The sequence below is a fragment of the Penicillium waksmanii genome (assembly GCF_028829765.1).
Source record: "Penicillium waksmanii strain IBT 27052 chromosome Unknown utg000002l:1.0-3326099.0:1.0-3328782.0, whole genome shotgun sequence".
NCBI lineage: Eukaryota > Fungi > Ascomycota > Eurotiomycetes > Eurotiales > Aspergillaceae > Penicillium > Penicillium waksmanii.
In genome coordinates, this window is record NW_026643249.1 from 2,291,773 (window position 1) to 2,312,698 (window position 20,926).

General features: G+C 46.7%; 9 protein-coding genes across 9 annotated transcripts; 5 read left to right on the top strand and 4 right to left on the bottom strand.

Annotated features, from left to right (window-relative positions):
- Positions 1 to 3,842: 3,842 nt before the first annotated feature.
- Positions 3,843 to 5,874, bottom strand: N7481_002544 (uncharacterized protein; the record flags this gene model as incomplete). Its single annotated transcript, XM_057261763.1, has 10 exons — positions 3,843 to 4,006; positions 4,063 to 4,254; positions 4,320 to 4,439; positions 4,502 to 4,628; positions 4,676 to 5,059; positions 5,118 to 5,220; positions 5,283 to 5,299; positions 5,358 to 5,402; positions 5,455 to 5,556; positions 5,617 to 5,874. The coding sequence occupies 10 exons, from the start codon at positions 5,872 to 5,874 to the stop codon at positions 3,843 to 3,845; spliced, it is 1,512 nt and encodes a 503-aa protein (XP_057126695.1).
- Positions 5,875 to 6,258: 384 nt separating this feature from the next.
- Positions 6,259 to 6,621, bottom strand: N7481_002545 (uncharacterized protein; the record flags this gene model as incomplete). The annotated part of the gene is made up of 1 exon (XM_057261764.1): positions 6,259 to 6,621. One exon carries the CDS (start codon positions 6,619 to 6,621, stop codon positions 6,259 to 6,261), a length of 363 nt encoding a protein of 120 aa, XP_057126696.1.
- Positions 6,622 to 6,898: 277 nt separating this feature from the next.
- On the bottom strand, positions 6,899 to 7,798 carry N7481_002546 (metallophosphatase domain-containing protein; the record flags this gene model as incomplete). The annotated part of the gene is made up of 1 exon (XM_057261765.1): positions 6,899 to 7,798. One exon carries the CDS (start codon positions 7,796 to 7,798, stop codon positions 6,899 to 6,901), a length of 900 nt encoding a protein of 299 aa, XP_057126697.1.
- A 2,406-nt stretch (positions 7,799 to 10,204) lies between these two features.
- N7481_002547 (succinate--CoA ligase subunit beta) lies at positions 10,205 to 11,707 on the top strand (the record flags this gene model as incomplete). Its single annotated transcript, XM_057261766.1, has 6 exons — positions 10,205 to 10,279; positions 10,336 to 10,408; positions 10,486 to 10,582; positions 10,637 to 11,391; positions 11,444 to 11,565; positions 11,618 to 11,707. Coding segments are annotated over 6 exons (1,212 nt in total), but the record flags the coding sequence as incomplete, so codon positions are not given.
- A 567-nt stretch (positions 11,708 to 12,274) lies between these two features.
- N7481_002548 (SRPBCC domain-containing protein) lies at positions 12,275 to 12,868 on the top strand (the record flags this gene model as incomplete). The annotated part of the gene is made up of 3 exons (XM_057261767.1): positions 12,275 to 12,334; positions 12,410 to 12,562; positions 12,638 to 12,868. The coding sequence occupies 3 exons, from the start codon at positions 12,275 to 12,277 to the stop codon at positions 12,866 to 12,868; spliced, it is 444 nt and encodes a 147-aa protein (XP_057126699.1).
- An 880-nt stretch (positions 12,869 to 13,748) lies between these two features.
- On the top strand, positions 13,749 to 14,321 carry N7481_002549 (CAZyme family GH18; the record flags this gene model as incomplete). The annotated part of the gene is made up of 2 exons (XM_057261768.1): positions 13,749 to 13,837; positions 14,018 to 14,321. The coding sequence occupies 2 exons, from the start codon at positions 13,749 to 13,751 to the stop codon at positions 14,319 to 14,321; spliced, it is 393 nt and encodes a 130-aa protein (XP_057126700.1).
- An 832-nt stretch (positions 14,322 to 15,153) lies between these two features.
- Positions 15,154 to 15,750, top strand: N7481_002550 (uncharacterized protein; the record flags this gene model as incomplete). The annotated part of the gene is made up of 1 exon (XM_057261769.1): positions 15,154 to 15,750. One exon carries the CDS (start codon positions 15,154 to 15,156, stop codon positions 15,748 to 15,750), a length of 597 nt encoding a protein of 198 aa, XP_057126701.1.
- Positions 15,751 to 16,883: 1,133 nt separating this feature from the next.
- Positions 16,884 to 17,976, bottom strand: N7481_002551 (uncharacterized protein; the record flags this gene model as incomplete). Its single annotated transcript, XM_057261770.1, has 4 exons — positions 16,884 to 16,956; positions 17,158 to 17,268; positions 17,500 to 17,610; positions 17,675 to 17,976. The coding sequence occupies 4 exons, from the start codon at positions 17,974 to 17,976 to the stop codon at positions 16,884 to 16,886; spliced, it is 597 nt and encodes a 198-aa protein (XP_057126702.1).
- A 1,993-nt stretch (positions 17,977 to 19,969) lies between these two features.
- N7481_002552 (uncharacterized protein) lies at positions 19,970 to 20,521 on the top strand (the record flags this gene model as incomplete). Its single annotated transcript, XM_057261771.1, has 1 exon — positions 19,970 to 20,521. One exon carries the CDS (start codon positions 19,970 to 19,972, stop codon positions 20,519 to 20,521), a length of 552 nt encoding a protein of 183 aa, XP_057126703.1.
- Between the last annotated feature and the right edge of the window lie 405 nt (positions 20,522 to 20,926).

The following is a 20,926-nucleotide window of genomic DNA, read 5'->3' on the forward strand; positions in this document are numbered from 1 at the left end:
TCATTTTTTTGGCTTATTTGTCCCATTGCTTTTTTAGACGTGCTACTTATTGATTCGTTCGACATACTTGAGCAATCATTGAATTATGGAAACTAGCTACCAAACTCCTCCCTTCGATGCAATGCTCATATCAACGTAAAATCACAATTTGGTATGAGAAACAGGTCCAGAGTCTCACCGTCTGGAGTCGGAGAAAAGCGCCAAATAAATCCTAGAAGATATACACCCAGGCTGAGCCTACGAAAGAGACACTTTCCAAGTCACTTGGCGGAGACTGTTGAACGATTAATAATTGCTCCAAGGGAAGGGAGCGCTATCCGGATAGACAACATAGATACTTACAGAGCCTTCTCTCTAGAAGTAGATTCCTTGACATCTGCGGATCTCTTGGTCGGGGGTTTCCAATTCGGTGGCTTCAACATAATGAAATTGCAAAGAAGCTCTTTTGAAACGGACATGATGGCCCCACAATTGTCGAATTCACCACAGTACTTTTGAAAAAGACAATGTCAGCGTATACGTCATCATAACAATCTCCATGGAAGAGAGCACTCACATTAGGTGCGGAAAATATCGTAACCAAGCCTTTATTGCCAAAGAATTCATATCCTTCTTCCACAACAGCATGCGATCGGCAGACCAGGTCCAAGTTGTTGCGCTTGAGGAATTTCGCAACAACCGGCTTCCCAAAGCACCAGCTAACGCCACGGTCGGGATTCGGCCCCCAGTCTTTGATATTTGCGGGGTCACTCCATAAAAGATCGGTTAGAAGTCCATGTTCGGGCACTTCGATGGGACGTGTGAGCTTGCGAATTTCGTTCATGTCGAAAAGATTAGGTGAAAGACCGCCATGGACACAGAAGATCTTCTCTGCGACTATCGCAGCGATCGGAAGGCAGTTGAAGACATCCGTGAATGTCTTCCAGATCTTGATGTTGCATCTTCGCTTGCATTCGTCATGGAATCCATAGACACGGGAGACGTTGGCGCATTCATGATTACCTCGCAACAGGAAGAAGTTGCCCGGGTATTTGAGCTTATAGCATAGAAGCAGAAGCATAGTCTCAAGACTCTGTTTGCCGCGGTCGACATAGTCTCCTAGGAAAAGGTAGTTGGATAGAGGTGGGCGTCCACATTGCTCGAATAGTCGAATGAGATCCGGGTATTGACCATGGATATCACCGACGATTTTTATGGGGGCGTCTAGCTCTAGCAGGATCGGCTGTGACAGAAGAAGGTTGCGTGCAGCCGCGCAAACAGCTATAATTTCGGCATTTTCGATGCAGACCTTCTTTGTAGGCTTAGAGTGTCCCACTTGCAAGAGCCGGGAGATAATACTGTCAAGATCGACGGGGGGTTTGATAGTTCTTGCGGTTTCCAGCGGATTCGTCCCAGATAATGGAGTCTAGGTCGAACGCATTCCTTTTTTTCAAGATCGGCACGCTCGAAATCTCTGGATCTAAATCTAATGGATCGCTCTTAGGCTGCACCTCTGGTTTGGGCGAGAGCGCTTCCGCTGGAGTGGGCGATGAGGCTGGCTTGGGTGATTGAGGTTGAGTGTTTTCTGGCCTACTCAAGCGGCGCATGTGATGCCCCCCTCTCTTCCACAGACTGGTAAGAGAAAACGCATTTTGCTTTGGCGAGCCGACACTGGGCTCATTTCCTTGCGATGCAATATTTTTGGTGCTGTGCTCGGCATGAACCTCGTCAAGCACTTTTGGGTGCTTGGTGGGAGGCTTGGTTGCGAGAAAGGGTTCATTCCGCCCCATCATTGCTGCAGCTTTCCGCTCCCGCTGGCCGTCAACTTGCATGGGCGGGATGTCTGCAGGGGTCTCGGAGAAGACTCTGAGATTTAAGGGATAAGGGTAGTGTTGCAACAGAGCTCGTCAAGATTGGTGAGGAAATAGTCGCACTGGGAGTCAGTTGCTGATCCGCGGGATTATTTTGTAAAGTTCCCTGGTTGAGATGGGATTTCAGTTCAGGAGAGAGCTCAGCCTTCGCAGGCAACGCCATTTTCCGCCCTCTTTCTGACATCAGGCTTCCAGAGCGGGGGCGGCGAGAGCTAAACATTAGACAGGGTTCATTGGTGGTTTCCGCCACTTCTTTCGCGGGGATTACGAGGGGGATCCTTGGCAGACCCTTGGCGGAGTGGACAAGGATCTACAAATGGACACGTTAATTCCCTCTTATTCTGCATGTGACGCTTATATAAAGTTTTTTTGAACATAGCCTCGCAGTCTAGCCCCAAAAAGTGGTTGTACAGATTGAGAATAGTGCCTTGGCATGCTTGATTAGAAGAAATTGGCTTGACTCATTATCACGCAGGCTGGAAATGGGATGTCTTTGATTCTTTGGCCGAGGCTGCCTCGTTGTCGATAGCTTATCTATATCTTATCGATTACTATGATTTTTCAAGCTAGGGTTGGTTTCCCATATCTTGAGAATTTTTTTGTTGATCTCGATGACGCATATCGGGTGCAATGTAACGCTACCTTAGTAGGAGCATAATCATGATTCATTAGATATTTACATACACAGCGTATAATCAAGCACTGTTATAGTGCTGTCCCAAACCAACACTATAAAGATGTCTCAGCAAGCGATTATGTAGCTTCTTCGCGTGTCCATCATTTGCTCGCGGATATGTCTGCTCGACGTCTGACGGATCCACATGCTTTGCAGATCTTTCTTTGATCGGCGACATCAATTCAATTCGGCTAGCAAAACACATTAGCAGTAATTCCTAGCTGTTTTGGGAAAATATTGTTTTCTTCATACCATACTGGGCAGTTCGAACCCCGGGACAACCAATCTTGAATACATTTCATATGGTATTGATGCTCACATGGCAAAATGCGCAGCATTTGATTTTCGATAAAGTCATCCGTACAGATCGGACAGACTGTATTTCTTTGCTTTTCGATTTTCTCATCCATTGAATCTTCGGAGTCGATGCTTGATGCCCGCATGCTTGGACAGTGCCCATTGCCATTGCTGTATTGGACAATGGGGAGGGCTTTCAGAAGAGATTGTGTCATCTTCTGGGATTGATTTCGACATTCCTTTAGATGACGTGTACGCAACATGTATATCACGACCCCCAGAATAGCAAACAGTCCACCAACTGCCGCGACAACGTATAGAGTTATTTTCTCTGGTTGCGAAAGACCACCGCCAGAGGTCGTGGTGTCTGATCTCGCGGTCAAGGTCGGCAATGCAGCGACCATTTGAATTTGTTGTAACACTATCAATAAGACGGCAAAAAATGTCCCTGGGACGCGTGGCTGGAAAGCTGGCATTCTGAATGGTGACACGGTTAGGCCACTCCTGGATGAATGCGTGTGTCGTGTTGGGCAATGATTCGATGTCAATTCTTCGATATCAGGCCGTCTCAGCTAGAATTCCATATAAAATATCGATCTTTAATTGCTCTTCACGTTCTGAAGACGAGTCAACAATGATCATGAAATTTTCAAGCTCCTTTTTATTGCATATGCGGGTGAGTCTAGCACTCGCCCGCACTGCAGCATGAAAAACTCACCCGCTCCAAAACACCAAAACCCCGCAGTATTTTGGTCAGTTAATACTAAGAGAGAGCTTATTATGAAAGGCCTAAGCTGACAAGAGCTATTTCATTTACTTTATACATTTAAAATGGCATGCCTATCCGAATGTAGCATACTCGGATTTTCGGACGGTGCGAGCAACCGGAAACCGAGCGGCCGAGTCAGGAGGCCCACCCTTGCCGTGAGCCTTTTTAGGCTTAATTCGACTAGCTGGAAATTCCATCGGTCTTGGGACAGGTTGTCGTGATATTGAACTGGCTGACGTACATCACTAGCCTATTCCAGCCATCGTGGAGTCTTTCGAGGAGGCAATGTCGCTTCCCATGCACTCATCACTTTCACCAACAGAGCATCTTGACCTCTCCGGGCCACAGCTGACATTCCAAAGGCTCGTCCATTGTAATCCAAGTACCCAAGAGGCATTCCGCAGACGGGGTACCCTATCAATTATTCAGGTTAATAGTGTAGATATTTAGTGATTGACATAATGTCTTACCTCCAGCTGCGGCCAAGGATCTCAAGCCACTGTCGGTCGGACCGATTACAACATCGACTCCATGTGCTTCGAAAACTTTCTCGAATCCGCGATCTCTTGCCACTTCTCTGAGGTGGGCCAGGTGTCGCTCGTACTCGGCGGGGGTGGTTCTTTGGTTTTCCGACTCGATGAAAAAGTCCTGTCTTGGGTGGGCTAAATATAGTATTCAGTTAAGCAACTTCGCATCTGACCAAACAAGAAAAACGACTCGCTCTTACTTAAGGGCAGCTCAACATCCGCGTGCTTGTTATTGTACTCAATCACTTCGGCAAGAGATCGGACTTCACTCTCTTCAAGGTCTTCGAGATACTCATTGAGGCTTCGTTTCATATCCGCCACTGTCTCTCCGAGTCAGAAAGGCTTGTTCAATAGGTTGGCTTTTTTCTCGGAATATACTCACACCAGATCAAAAGCTCGCTATTTCTTCCTTCGAATTCAAACTCTTCGGGCGAGATCAAATCGACATTCTCCACGAACTTCTTTGCTATTGGTCGGATGAGCTCGTACGCTCCGTGAATTTCTCGAATCTATTGTCTCATTAGACATTGACTTCCGAGTTAATGAATGCACTCACGATTTGAGCTTCTGCAGCATCAGCAGGTTTCGTCAGGGTACTCGGATACTTCCATAGTGAAGGGTCTAAAACTGCAACCGAAATATCAGACCACGTCCCCGTCAAGCTGGCGGTAAAAGAGTCCGCTGAGCCTTTCGAAGCTAAGACATCAAGAAGAGTCGCCAGGTCATGTGAAGTCTTGGTCATCGGTCCGGCAGCATCGAAATGGTTGGATATGGGGATGATTCCCTCTTGGGAAACAAGACCGATCGTTGGCTTTATCGTGTAGAGGGCTGCTCGGCCAGAGGGGCATACAAGCGACCCATCTGTCTCTGTGCCAATGGAAAGAGGAGCATACCCAGCGGCCACGGAAACTGCTGAGCCACCGGACGACCCTGACGGATTCTAGATTGACTAGTTGTCAGCGTTGAAGTTTCCATATGCCTAGAATGAGAGTTCTCACGGAGTGTCCTTCGCTTGAATCTTGTGGATCAACGCCAGTAGGGACGTAGGCAGACTGACACTGGCCGCCAACGGCAGACCATCCACTCGGCATGCTTGTACCTCTGATATTTTGTTCAGCAAAGGATGTCGCGAAGAGAATCTTTCGGTAGTTGTTCCTTCTTACCGGGCATTCGCAAATTCCTGGTACACTATTAGAACCCTCATCAACTATTCATCAATTGTCCAAGAAGTTACTCACGCTTAGATTCGCCTTTCCCATTATGATAAGCCCCGCATCGACCAGCTAAACAATCATCAGCGTCTCCGCCCGTTCCTCATTCCGATGTCTCTCGTACTTGGTCGATAATTTTGGCATTTCTGCGAGGCTTGGAGCTCAAGAGCGCAAAGCTCCCAGCACTAGTCGGCAATCCAAAGCTTGGATGAGTGGCAATATTGTCCTAGGAAAGGGGAATCAACAATGTGGCCTAGGCCCCGGTCGCATGTGGATCCTCGCTCACCTTGATCGTGATAGGTAGACCATGAAGCGGCCCCCGGGTCTTTCCATCGGCTCGCTCCTGGTCGAGTGATCTAGCTGTCTGCTCGAGTACGTCGATGGATGTTGTTTGGATCATGGCGTGAAGCTTGCTGTCGTGACGCTGGATTTGGGCGACATATTTTCTGACGAGGTCGAGACTTGTCACCTTGCCGCTTTCAAGAAGACCTTGAAGGTGCCTGGCATCAATTTCCAGAACGTTGATCTCTTGCTGTGTCGCCATTGTTTGGTTTCCTGACGCGCCTATTAGGGTGATAGACGAGCTTCGGTTGTGGGTGAGTCTCGGTTGAGCTGGGCTACAGATTAGCGGGTGAAATCAGGTGACTCAAAAGACGTTGACTACTGTAAGATCTACAGGGTCAGTTTGAACATTGAACGTCGCATGATAAACAGTATTGATCGTAACGATCACGTTTCGTGTCTGATCGTTCCATTGAATCGCATATTCACTAAACCAGGACCGTAAAGTTGCCAGCGAGATTTTGGAGACTCCGGAACGCGCCAGTTGTCTGCGGAGATAGTTTATCGCATCTGTCTGGTCATATGGTCGAAGCGTAGTGAAACCACTCTTCGCGATGCGATCCACTTTTGTGCAGAACACATATGGCTATGGGGCTGCGATGAGCCGGAGTCCAGCTGAGGTATAAACGGTCTCGTCTTGAGCAAATGCCTGTGCTGTGAGAATGGTGCGAGTTTCGGCGGGGATGAAGAGAACTATGTGGTTATTCAGCCATTCGGGCTCCAGTGCTCGATTCCTTTTCATTGCAGACTTTGTGGCTCGAAGAATATATGCCGTCTCCTGAGCAGTAAGGTCGTCGTTAAAGAAATCGACATCACGAGTATGCATCCGATTTTCGAGGAACAGCGTGTTTACCACCCCACCTATAGCAAAGATTGTGATTTGTTGCTTTTTAGCATCCAGGTATACTGCAACATGGTTCAATGCGTTGGTCAGGGTCTCCTGGGACATCGGGGGGGAGTTCGGTGGGGGTTGGAGCGGTGGCCAGGTCGCGTAAAGATTTTGCACTGCGACGACGTCGCAAGTTGCTTAGTCGCTACCCCATTTTTTCGAATGGTGTTTGTAAAGAATTAGGCTGTGATGCTGGAGGTTTGGGGGATGTTGAAGGTGTAGGAAGCTATCTGCTTCGGGAGAGCGGGTGCCAGGTACCACAAGGTACGTAAAGCATGCTTGTCCTCGAGAATCAAAAAATAATCGATTCATTGACGCTATGAACAACATTAGAAAATTAAATAAGAACCTTGACGGGCTCTCTTCGCTCATTATCCCATAGTCCTCCAACAATCGATGGATTCACAAGCAAACATTTTGCTTCAACAGCAACTTGAAGGCCTATATATCCTTTGAAAAACTCCCATGCTGTGTATAGAAGATTTTTGAATCCCCCTCCAAAAATTATCGTACGCTCATACGCAGCTTGTAAGCGACTGAAAGAAATCCACTCAACTCCTGCGCCCTCATGTATATGTCCAAAGACATGAAGCCTTGGTTTGACCCTCCATAGTGTCTGGAGTAGATGAGGACATCCTAATTTTAGTAGATCAAGATGAGCAAGAGGTGGTCCATGGGTAATTAGGATATCGATTCCTTCTGGGACTGAGTTTGCCCATATATCCTGACTTCGGGGGTATTGAAAGGCCCAATTTCCATGACATGGAGAATAAGGGCTACCGTAAACCCTGAGTTGTCGACCATTTGGGCAGCAGATTGTCTCTTCGGTATTTTCCAAGTATATTATATTACCCCAATCTAGATTCATCCGATCCGTTGATATTTGGGTGGATTGGTTACTCAACTTAGCATCAAGTAATAACTCATGATTACCAGCGATAACAATCTTAGTAGGATGAGGTAGGGTATGTATCCAGTTGAGTGCTTCTTGAAGCTCCTTTAGAAATCCAGATTGTGTCAAGTCGCCGGCATGTATTAAAACATCACCATCTGGAACGCTGATATGGGCGTTATGGGTATCAGAGATACAGACAATCGTAACAGGGTTCGTAGGGATAGCTGGGATGGGCTCCCGCCAACGGTAAAGCTGATGGGCCAGGAAGACGCAAGGCTGTGCCCAGAACTTTTGCCACGGTCCAGGTCTCTGTCGGTTGAGGAGTCCATCGAGGCTTGACATGGTTTCAATGGTAGCTTAAGAAGTGGCTCGGGAGGAGGATAGTGTAGGAAGCAAGGTTCAAATGTTTGTGTTGATTCGGGCGGTCCGTAACTAGCTGCGGCACCCGGAACCTCTACCGATTGGGCACTCCTGTCAACATAATTATGTCACATGATGTCACTTGATGTCACACAGACACGCTGAGTTAATTAGTTAGTTAACTAACTATCTATATCGTGCCGTCGACCGTACCGTTTGCACCCCTAGAACCAATATCCATCTTGTCACCATTTCCATCACCACCATCAGTATTACCATTGTCGGTGCCACGGCCGTTGCCAGGCTTGGAATTGGAATGATGAGGTCCAAAGTTGGAAGCCTGGCCACCTTCACTCCCATTTGGGTTTATTGGAATTGTTTGCAGTATCAATTAAACGTACATATACAACTTTTAACTTGAACTTGAAGCTAGTAGGTGCATCCCCAGATACTTACAGCCCGGGAATGGATCAGGACATATGAAAAATCGCATGAACGAATGGAGTAAATATCGATATCAAAACCTTGGAATAAAGGGACAGATTCATGGATAGTAGCCGCCAGGATTTTAGTTGCGAAAGAAAGATATACTAGCAGTGAGCATTATACAACTACTGACCACCCTGCGCTTATTAAGCGTCGTACGGAGAGGGCTTCTATGACTTCTTGCCGCATTTACACGCATTACCACATCCTAAAGAGTGGGCACTGGTATAGGCAATAACTGAAACTGCAGGCGACCCCAAGTGTTGTCCGTAGGAACATATTTTACCACTCAAGTGGTAATCCACACTATGGCATTGGGGCATCAAGGAGCAGGCATCAATGCAATCTTCGAATGTATCTTGTGTGTCCTGCAAAAATATATGGGTTCCATGACGCTTGCCACAATCCATTAAAAAGAGCTAGAATACCTGTGAGGTTTCCATGTGCTTCTTTCTGCGGAGGTAGACAAGGCACTTACTCGGGCATTTGATTTATGCACACCTCTCCATCGGCACCCGGGCACTTAGTGGAACAGATAGCAGTCTGTTGGTTAGGCTAATTGACGGGTGGTGGGTTGCTGATATAGGCGTAGTCCAAAGAGCCATCTGATGGCTCTCCGGTAGCGAATCCCCCGGTACCGTAAAGCTTGCATGTTCCCGTAGAATCTGTTCTTGTGCTTTTTTCCTACAGTGCGCACAACGCTACGAAGGTCGTTGTTATGAAAAGTTCATAAATCAATATTTTATGCATCATAAAAGGTTAAATGACATACCTCTTGCAACCAGATGCCACAGAGCATCTTTCAGCACAGTCCTTGAAAGACGATGCTACAAAACGTGCCGATGTGATCTCAGCTTGGCTTTCATCTTTGTTCTTGGAATAACAGATGACAGTAAACTGAGTACCGTCTGCAAACTTCATCACCTTTCCATTGTCTACTCAATTGATAATCGTGTCAGCAAATATTCAGATGGGAAGAGAAATCATTATCGGGGAACTTTACCATCGGGACATTGAGGTTTTTCAGCCTCATCAGGGTTGGACAGCTCGCTTGTTAGGCGTTGGGATGGGCAGGAGTGATCTGGCCGTGCTACAAGAGGCTTCCACTGTTACCACATCATACCTCCTTGGCCAGGAAAGTAGATGTCTTTCCAATGACAGACCTTTGTGTTTGGATCCCAGTATGCGCCTTGACAGACAGGAGATTCCTGGGCCGCACAAGCGTCGGCACATTCCTTGAGAGTAGCCGTCGTGGGGGGGGTTGGGAAGGTCTTGAACCCCAGCGCCATAAAACCAACTAAGCTGAAACGTAATGCCCCCACTGTTGAATTAATAAGTTAACAGGATATCTTGACTTTTTTAATGGACATGGTGCAGTACACACGTTTTATAATATGCACCGTGGTTTCCAGAACAGTCATAGTATGGGAAATTGGGAGGTATGATAGCAGGCTGCTGGCCATGGATAGACGTTGCAAAGAACAAAGTCAACCATAAGAGCGACAAAAGCCCCACGTGTTCGCGAAATCGGAGAAGAGGAATACATTACCTAGAATGGGCCAAATACTAGTATATGAACCTAATGACTAATAACAAAAGCCGGGGTTGAACCACTGTTCGATCCCAAATTAAGCTTCCAAGTGACACCCTCAACCCCGTATTTGGCTCTACCCAAGTGACTTCAGTGTTGATGTCATCGCCAGGCCCGGGCGTTTATAATCACGACAATTCGTCTATTCGACAATAATTTCGTTATGAATGCTAGCAAAGCCCTCCAAGGCTTACTTTGACATTCTTAATGATCGGTCGGCATTCCCTCTCGCGATTTTTGCAAGGGGTATGAGCTTGTTTCCCCACCTCCACGGCGTCCGATCAGCAACAAGATACTTATTCCATCGCTAGCATCGCGGCCCATTCATACAGCAGTTGCGCAGGCTGAGTCTTCTCGAATATCAATCCCACCGACTACTCAAGGATGTATAGTTTCCCCACAGCTCGGATGCTGACGAGAGAGACTTACCCTTCATCGACAGTTTCAAATTCCCGTACCTCAGGGATCCGTGGTCACCACTTCGCAAGAAGCCAAGGATGTAGTTTCTAGCATCAGTCAGTCCATGCTTACTACCTTTAGGTCGAAGAGCGGGCGCATTTGGGGCATTTCAACAGCTAACACTCCCCAATAGACGCACCCTCGGTAGTAAAAGCGCAAGTCCTCGCCGGAGGCCGCGGCAAAGGCAAATTCAACAGCGATGGCAAAGGCGGGGTGCGCATCGTATCCTCGTTAGTTCACTCCTATGCAGAAACTTGATTACACCAAGACCTAACATCTTTCAGACCAAAGGAAGCGTTCGAAAGTGCCTCCAATATGCTCGGGTACAACCTAACCACCAAGCAAACACCTCCCGAAGGGCTCCTTGTGAACAAGCTCTACATCTACAAGTCCGTCGACATCGCAGACGAATTCTACGTAGCTATCACATTCGACCGCGACCGATATATGCCCGTGCTGCTAATATCCGATGACGGAGGCGTCAATATCGAATCCAACGCAAGCAGACTCCAACGATTCTGGTTCAATTTGTACCACGGCATAACTCCGGAAATAACCTCCTACATCCAAGCCCAATTTGGCTTCTCGGATAAAGAAATGGCGCCAATTACTCACATCTTGCACCAAATGGTGAAACTATTCCGAGAAAAAGATGCCACTTTGCTAGAACTGAATCCACTCGTGCGCACCCCGGACGACGAATTCTTCTGCCTCGACGCGAAATTCAACTTTGACAATTCGGCCAAGTTCCGACAGCGGGAGCTTTTTGATTTGGAGGAGCCAGCGCCCGGTGAGGAGGATGAGTACCAGGCGGCCCAGCTGGGTCTTTCTTATGTCCGGCTTGAGGGGAATATCGGGAACGTTGTTAATGGGGCTGGTCTTGCGATGGCGACTAATGATCTCGTTACCCTTTGTGGTGGGAAGTGTGCTAATTTTCTAGATGTTGGTGGTGGGGCGACGAAGGAGACTTTGTCGAAGGCCTTTGATATACTGCAACGGGATACGCGGATAAAGGGTATACTCGTCAATATTTATGGTGGTAAGTTTATGCACATGTGTGAGACGGCGGATCTTCTGCTGATCTGCTTCAGGAATCGTTCGTTGTGATATGATTGCCGAATCTATAATTTCTGCGGCCAGTGCTATGGGAGGCTTCAAGGTGCCAGTCGTCGTTCGGCTTCAGGGAACAAATAGCGAGAAGGGATTGAAATTGGTATAATTCCCTACGAAATGATCCTAAGGCGACCCATGGCTAACCTTTCTAGATTCAAGACTCCGGCTTGGATAACCTTGTCGTGGAGGCGGACTTTGATCACGCAGCTGAAAGGATTGTCAAACTCACCGAGGCTTCATGATCTAAAAAATGCATGCTCTACTATTCTTGCCTTCCTTTCAAAGTTCGCGGTAGTTGAATAGCTCGACGTATGATGGACACCGCTTTGAGCTCGCTTGTGTTTTCCTTTGATTAGATAGTAGTATGCTATCTTTTTCTTCCAGGTGCATTTGAGTAATAAATCTCTCAAGGTGAGTTAGACACACGTAGAAAATTGCCAGACACGACGAGGTCAGTATTGATGATGCCGAGACCCGCTCTCCATGTTAGGGCTGAGAGGCTTCCTGGATAACTCTCGACGCCAAGGTCAGCGTGATTAGTCCATTGGTGGTGGACTTGACAGCACATCCAACTGAAACGGCCCGAGCAAACGGGGATACCCGTTTTACATATAACTCTCACCAGTTTCAACCAACCGGGAGAAGGGGTGGGTCACACAATAAGCATAGTAGATCTTCCGCGCACGCACCACGTCCCAGGGGAATAGAGAGTCCCGGCCTTCCTCTTCCTCCCCTTTACATTTGACTTTTCCCAATCACCCTTTCTTTCTCTCCTTCATAACTTACATTTTTGCATCATTCGCATCAAAATGCCCAGAAACGAAAGCAGTATTGAGATTGCCGCCCCGCCATCCAGGGTGCGGGAAGTAGTTCGTCATCCCTGAAACATATCTCGAATGGAAAACAAGGGGGGGACGACGCTGACCAAATGATCATCCTTCCAGCTTCTCAACTTCTCTGGCCTTTCAGAGTGGCACAAGGGGTTTATCCGAAGCCTAGCAGTGCACGATGACTCGTCCAAGGCCCCGGATTCTCTTGTGCCCGGTGACAAGGTTGATGCCAATATCGAGGGGCAGAAGTTCACAGCAGAGGTTAAGGTAGGAACATAGGAACACCGATCAACGGTTCTCGGGATAAAATGCATTGCATTGATTGCTAACTTCGATCAACAGGAAAACTCTGAGAATCTTTTCGCCTGGCAGGGCCCGCCGGTATTTACAGTTGCCGGGCGCCATGAGTTCAAGATGGAGCCTGCAAAGGACGGGACGGCCACGATCTTCACGCAGTCGGAGGATTTAAGCGGGCCATTGTCTTTCCTTATGGCCCCATCGCTGTTGGGGCGATTCATGAAGGCGGATTTCGTGAAGTTTAATGAGGACCTCAAGACTCAGGCCGAGTTGTGAGAGGCTAGTGGCATTAGTTTTAAATAGTCTGTAAGATCTGAGCAGGGGGTTGTTGCATGCCCGTTCGTGGCGCATGGTATGGATCCCCCGGTCGCATTTGGTTTTTTGCATTTTGAGAGATTACCCACTGAGTTAGATTTTGAGAGAGAATTGGACTTGTTTGAAAGAATACCTACCCATTTTTGAGATTGGACAGAGTTTAACCAGAAAGCTTAAAAGTGCCAACAAAAAAGGTGTGGCACGTGGAAAAGGTGGGTGTAGATAAGATAGGGGCCAGGGTAGGTAGGGTACCTGACCTACGGGGGAAAAAAAGAAGATGAAGTGGTTGTCACACCAAACAGCCAGCGTCCTGGTAACAGGACGGTGTGTTCTGGCGACGCCATCCCAGGGTGGAGATGTCTCTGCAGAATTTCTTCCCTCAAGGGTCATTTCCAAACTTAAAGCCATCTAGCGTCGGGGATTACTCGCCCGAGTAGAAAGACTTCCCCAGGATTCGTACCAGGCACCTTTGACCTGCTGACATTGCTGCCGCAGCTAGGTTGCCGACTTAGCGGTGCGCCTTCCACTAGGTTATCCATGACAGATTACAGCTTTTCTCTCTTTTTGGCACCATAACCTCTGTAATTATAACACTATTTGGTAATATCCACTTTCTAACATCATTCGACTTCCCTGGTTTCTTAATACTGATACCTGGTACTAACCCCCATCCCGGTGAAATGAAATGCCCTATATGATGAAACAGCCGCGAGGTACCTGCACAGTCGAGCATCCGTGTTCTCTAACCACATACTGATTAATATCTGAGAATGGTGAATACGACAACTAGATGACCTTTCGTATCACTGCTCTCTAGTAAAAGGAAAAATACTTTGTCCCAATGCTGAAGTACAAGACGTCATGTACTGCCAGGAAAAATGCCGTTGACTACTGGGACGCCAAGATCACCCATCAAGACGTCAGAGATGAGTACGAAGAACATTTTGCGTGATTGGACTTTTCCGATCGAGGTCATTATCTTCTCATTCCATCAATATGATCTGAGCTACGGGAATGTTGATCTAAGCGAAATTCTTGGCGGCGGAGTGATACAAATGTTACAAACTTATGAAGTTCACTCACAGTCATCACCTACTTGAATCACTTTAGGATTCAGCCTGGCCTGGTTCACACTTTGAATACTATGCGCACGGAATTCGGCCGAGCAGATACATGGTTGGTGAACAACGGAAATACGAACCAACACACGCAGGCTCGATGGGACCAATGGACCCGTGATCTCTTGGACAATAACACCCAACGGGTGCGAGACTTTATCGACCATTGGGCCAATGAGATGCTCAAATATTGGAAAGTTCGAACCGGTGCCAAAGCTAACCAAGTCCCCGAGATTCTCGAGACTTTCAAAAGGCAGGCTAACTCTGCGAGAATTAATTACCACGGTCTTGATTGAAATCATCTCATAGAATGGAAAGGAGACGTGAAATAATGTTGATAGTCCAAAATAGCAAGTCCAATATAGCAGAAAGAACTTGAATAACATGGAGACTTGACGAGATAAACTCTGGAGCTTGGTGATTTCTATAAAACAAGAAGAACTCTTGTGGTCATATCGCCGACACCTTGGGAGCATGCTGAATGTCAGTAATGATCAGCGCGCTGTTTTCAGAGGTCATTATGAATAGGGATCAACAAAAAGTCCCACTGAATCAAGACAGGAAATAAAAATCAAAAGAACAGACGGGGAACAGACTCGCACAGGAAAGTTGTCAAGAGTCATATAGACACACCGCACCCGGGAGCGACCGTATCCTAGAAGTGACCAAATAGACTCTACTGATAACAATTTCTCTATTGCATGATTTGAGCTGACTTTTCTTTCGGTTTTTTTTTTAAAAAAAGAAGAAACAAAATGTGAAACAAAACCCAAGCGTAGGGTATACGGTGGAGTGCTTAGTGAAATTACCACATATTCTACTAATTCGCTTCTATTGAGCTAGTTCCACTGAATCTACTAGGTCTTAGTCCACTCTAGCTCGATCCAAGATTCATGAGAAACTGCATATTGAATTGACTGACTTTGTGGAAATTCAGAGAATTGCCAGGTAGCACTGGGCTGTCTTGGCAAACTCGAGTGGGCTTGGTAGCTCGGAGACGTCGGGCATAATTTTCCTTCATCTGCTCATCTCTTCTCCCCATACCCCTGGGCAGACATCGATACAAACGAGCCTGACACTACATACACTCCAAACAACCCAGACACACTCCAGCCAACCTACACAAATATGGACGAGCTTCGGAACAGACTTTTCAGCTTGCCAGATTGGGGATACGTCATCTATCGCACCACCTACACTGCTGAATCCGATACTGCTTTCCCTCACGCTATCAGATATATTGAGGCGTGTTTGAAAAATGAATTCTTTAAGGAAGTCACTCAACAACCTCGGTATAGCAATAATGATATTCCTACCGACGTTTGGTCCAAATACCAGTCGACGATCATAGAAGACCCGACACAATTTGATAGGGCTTCTCTTGAGACAGTTCGCGCTCATTTTGAGGCTTGGGTCGATGGCCAAGGAATGCGTGATGGGTTTAACAAATATCGAGTGTGTCTTATCATTGACGACGAATCTCTCCAAACACTTAAAGGTACTCCAGTGGAGAATGCCGAAAAGGATACTGATGAATTACGATTTGTGAAGGCTCTTGAAGCATTTCCGATCATGGATTCGTTGGACACCTTTCCCGGATGGATGAAATGTTGGACACAGACGCTGTGGTTTCTTTGGCAGCATATGGGGGATGGTGATGAAATGAGGCAGCTATACGATATGATCGATGACTATCCGGGCTTCGAGGGCGTTTTTTGTGGGTGATTAATGCCTCGTATCAGTCACTGTATACAATAATTGAGAGAAAAAAATGAAATTTGGTTAGACTGAGTTGTGTCGTCGCAAGCAAGATTTAATAACATCGGGCTTCAAATTTAACAAAATATCGTCACATAAGAATCGAAGCATCTTCCCTTTAATATAAAAGGATGAATTGGGATTATTGTAAGCTAGCAAAGGCGATACAAATGAAGGTTGTCGCAATCTTTCGCATGATGTATTAGGCTACTATGGTGCTGTTATCAGTCCCAGTAAGTTTCGTTCTAGTCTTCCTATCCAATGATAAACAGCCCACGTAACTGAATCAGCCAGGTCTCTAGTCTCGTCATTCAGCCGGGGTACCGGACTTTGGTCAGAAAAAACTCCAAGCCGCCGAGCAATAGGTCTAATACGCTAAAGGTGCCTGCTCCCTGCGAAAATTGTAGGAGTGATGAGGCTCTGTCAGAGGATCCTGCTTCGTTAGGTACGTTGGATATTTTGAATCCCGGGGAACACCCAAGCCTCATCAAGTAACTTAGGTAAGGCCTTTCAGCCCCGATCGCTGACTCTAAGGCACTGATTAACTAAACAATTAATATTCACCTTCTAGCTTAAAGGTTGCTGGTATGTCTTTGAATCAAATGGTTTGGATATATATTGCTTCTCACAAGAGAGATTAGTCTCTGCTAACCTCCGTCCAAGATTTTTGATATGCAGTAATTCCAAGAGCTAATAACAACGGGCCTCCTCCACCTACTATCGCAAATCCCTAGACCAGTCGCAAATTGAACATGGACCCAGAAAACCCCGTGGCCCTAACTTCAGAGTCCCCTTCCCTTCGCACGATCTCGTTATTTGGTCCTCGGTCGCCCGCGATCTTCGAGTCCACAACTTGAAGTGTACGACGCAGCACTAACCCCGAAAATAACATCGTGACCTTTCTCCTTCACCGGTGCAGAATCTAGGACTAATACTAATAGAAGACATAGCACTTGGCACAACACAGTGATTTCTGGATCATTTGGTCCCAAGAACGGAAGTTTGGCCGCTCACAGTCTTTATCTGTCTTACAACCCTTTGGCGGCGATGGGTCTTCGGTAGGGCTATTCCTTCTTGCAGAAATGTGCGAGGAGCTATCGCTATCCCATGTAGCGATTAGATCGTCCAGAAGCTCGGTGCTGGCCGCTGGTATAGTACTTGTCGGTAGTGGTACTGTGAGAAAAGGTTGGGCTCTTTTGATTCGATCACGTCCGTCTACCAGTTCTCGCTTTCTTTTCCAGCTCGAGACCAAAGAAAACGTTCCTGGATAATACCATTGCGATCTTTGAGAGGCGGGGTGTCGCAAGAACCTGGCTTGTTAGTTTTGCTTTTCCTTTTCTGGGAGAACTGGGGGGGGTTGAAGTTGAGACATACCACTTGTTGGAGGTAGGGGACCATAATGCTTCCCAGCCGGCCGGGACAGCGGGTGCTACCCATTCTGGGTGTGCACATTGCACGTGTCCGGTAGGGAGGTTTTTGTAGTACCTAGCTTGTTAATTTTTGCTTTATATTTCCCGGGAAGGTTAGGGGGAATGTTGAGACAATTCAGAATTTGACTGTAGGATGCCATAATGCTTCCCAACCATCCGGGACGGCTGGGGGTATCCATTCTGGGTTCGCAAATTGTTCTTTTCCGGTAGCGATATTTTTGTACCACCTAACTTGTTATTCTCACTTTTACTTTCTCAGAGGGTTAGGGGAGGAGTTGAGACATACCAGATTTTGTATTGAATGTCCCACTGTAATTCCCAACCATCCGGGACAGCAGGTGCCTTCCATTTTGGGTTATACCATTGATCTTTTCCGGCGGCGGGGTTTAAGTAGTGCCTGGTTTGTTAGTTTTTGTTTTATCTTTTCTGGGAGGGTTGGCCGGGGAGGAGTTGAGACATACCAGGTCTTGTATTCCTTGTCATAACGTGCTTCCCAACCTTTCGGGACGGAGGGTGGAATCAGGTGTTTCTTCACAACAACAATAGGAACCCCAATTACCAAGAAAAGCAGTAAAATGATAGCGGAAAAAATAAGACACGGCTTGGAACAGAGACAGCGACAGATAGGTTCCAGGCAATTTCTGAGGGCGTTTATAACTCCACAGAAGCTTGACCGGAGAAATTTCCAGAATCCAACCCACACTCGCCAGACAAGTTTCCCTGCTGAATGAAAACCACTTTGAGGTTTCTTCCACCAATTCATTGCTTTGGAAGGGGAAACTTCTGTGGCAGTGGGAGTTTCGGTTGAATAGAGAATGGGACTCGCGTGAGCATCTGTAAATCCGGAAAGATTATATGAGGGGGGGCCTAGAGTAGCAGGGGAGGATTGCCCCCTCATGACCAGCTGTTTTACTTGAAAAGGCCGCATATGGGGGCAGTTCAATACAGGCGTCGCCTAGAAGTATTAGTTTCTTAGCGAATATAATGTTATATGGTGGAAGCTGGAGTTTCTTTGTACCTTCTTTACTCATGGTTGTTCTGTATCGTAGTATCAGAAAAAGTGGGTGTAGATTGAAGCAAATAAAAAAGTTGAGAAAAACAAGGAAGTATCTTCGTGGAGAGACAGGAAATAGAAAAAATTAACATGCGAAAGCACTTTCAGGCCGCGTCCCTTTGTAGAGCCGCAAAGAATGACATCCACGGATCGGTGCAGGAGTAAATTATAGGGACCCCTCAAAGTATAATTTCTCGAAATTAATCAACCTTGGAAGTCTGACGACATTGATGCTTAGCCATGAATGATTTGTTAGGAAGTATTATATAGGTCTCCCAAGTTAGTCAACAGCTAATAACAACAGACCCCAAATACACAGAAAAAGCAACGCAACTTGAAAAGGGCAAAGATAGGGATAGATGGCTACACAGAAAACAAAAGAAGCCCAAAATACCAAAGACACGCAATAATCTGTAAGCCCAGTATAATAAGGAAAGAGATATGAAGACATGAGTCAGAACAGATATAGGTACGGCAAAATCCAAGGAAATTTCGTCCTGCCGATAGACTCGGAGGGATTTCTGCAACACTAGGAGTTACGGACGATGGAGGGATAGGGCTTGCGCGACCAGTTGTAGACATGCCATTATTGTATAGCGAAGGCCTGGAATGAAGAGGGAGGATTGAATCCCCCTGATCAGCCGTTTTGCTTGCAAAGGCTGCATATTGGGGTAATTCAATAGGACTGCCTGTCCAAGAGTTTTCTAGAAATATTATTGTTAACGAATGGAATGTTTTATTATGGAGACTGGTGTCTATTTATACCTTCTTGACTCATGGTTGTTCTGTATCGAAGTAGTGACCAGAAAAGAACAGTGTGGGTAGAAGCGAAGAAAATAGTTGAGAAAGACAAGGAGATATCTTCTCTTGAGAGACAGGAAACAGTAAAAATTTGGATGCGAAGGAATTTCCATTTTATGACGCCCTGTACCCTTCGGCCCCGACACCTGATATGGAAACTATATCTGTAGGTTCCAAACTCAAAGGTGTACTAGTACCAGCCCATGATGGGGACCCCTCAAAGTATAATTCCTAGAAATTACTAAAGCTTGGCAATAATGATCTTATGCAGTTCTTCGGCCAGGATGTATTGTATATGGTCTCCTTGAAGTCTGAGTGCAGCGTACTTCATCCCTACCTGGGACGCGTTTCCCTAGCATCATGACTGACATTCACACGAAAGTACAAAAATGTACAACAATTTGATTCCTAGGCTCCAGTAGCCCATATCTCCTATACATGGGTCTTGATTTAATTCAAAATTTGCCTCGTCTCCCAATCTAGAGGTATTTATAGAAGATAATTAGATCGTACTTTTATAGCTCTAGGCTGTTCAGATGATGGGATGTGGTAGACCAATAGCCCTGTCAATTAGTGAAGTTAGTATTCATACACCTGGGCTACCTAATATGGCAATGGTACATGCATCGCGCCTACCTGGGTAGCTGCCATTCACCCAGCCGTGCCTTCCATATTCCCTACCATAAAAGCTCGCCTTCCAGCTACCTCTGCAATCCGCTCCTTCTCTACATCTACATCCCACATCCTATCTCTGCATTCGCTTCATCTTTCCATTCTTCAACTCTCTGGCTCTCAATTTCCACCATCAACAAACATTTCATTCAATCCTCATCTACTCCTCGACACGCGAGGCACTTCCAAGATGTCTCACGTTAGTTGACGCCCCAAAAATTAGACGCACATGACTGACTTTCCGCAGTACCTTTCCATGCAGGCGTACAAGTCGCAGTACGATGCCCTCCTCAAGCGTGAGACCGGAAGCAAAGTCCAGACTCTCTGGCTTCACCTGCTCACCCTCTACTTCCCACACGAAAAAGGATTCGGCCTCCTGTTCCAGGACTGGCCCTGCGAGGGAACCCTCGATCTCTCCATTGCGTACCTTGCGCCCTGCATGCCTGACACCCGGGACCTACGACACCAGCCGAAAAATATGTTCTTCCTTATCTCCGAAAACCGCGAGCATGATGATAACCCCGAGAGCATCGCCCGCATCCTCAAGAAGTTCGCCAAGAAGATGAAGAAGTTGACCACCAAGGAACAGGAGAATGAGATCTTGTGTGCGGCTGTTGCCACTGGTACCCATGTTCGTTTCTTCTGGCTCGAGGTCGGACATGAGGAGCTGACGGAGGGCGACTTTGGCGCATACCTGGAACTTTCCGAGAACGAGGGTGCGATCAATGTGATCTTGGAACAGTTCAAATATGATCTGGTTGGCGCATGGGGGCTGGATTAAGTTTCTCTGCATGCCTGATGTGCCTCTTGTTCATCTGAGTACACCTGTTTCAGTGCCATGGGCAGGAACAAGGATGTGCTGTGAGAAGATGATCGAGCAGTACCTCACGGTGGTATCCAAGGCAAAGCCTCTGCTCTTACAGAGCTCTCTTACGTTAATTGTTACTATCTACATTTTCAATTAATTTAACAGATTTCAACAATTACCCGGAGTAATAATCGCTGTCGAACCTTAGACGTAGGGTTTTAGGGTTCTTTTTGCCTCTCTCTTTGGCTATACCTGATACTTATTACTATTTCCAAACCCAAAAGCCACTAAACGTCAGGCTGCCTGCAAAAGAGTCCAGCATATCACTACACTTCCAGCAGGGCAACGTGGCAGTACAATTTGATTGGTTGATTTTCC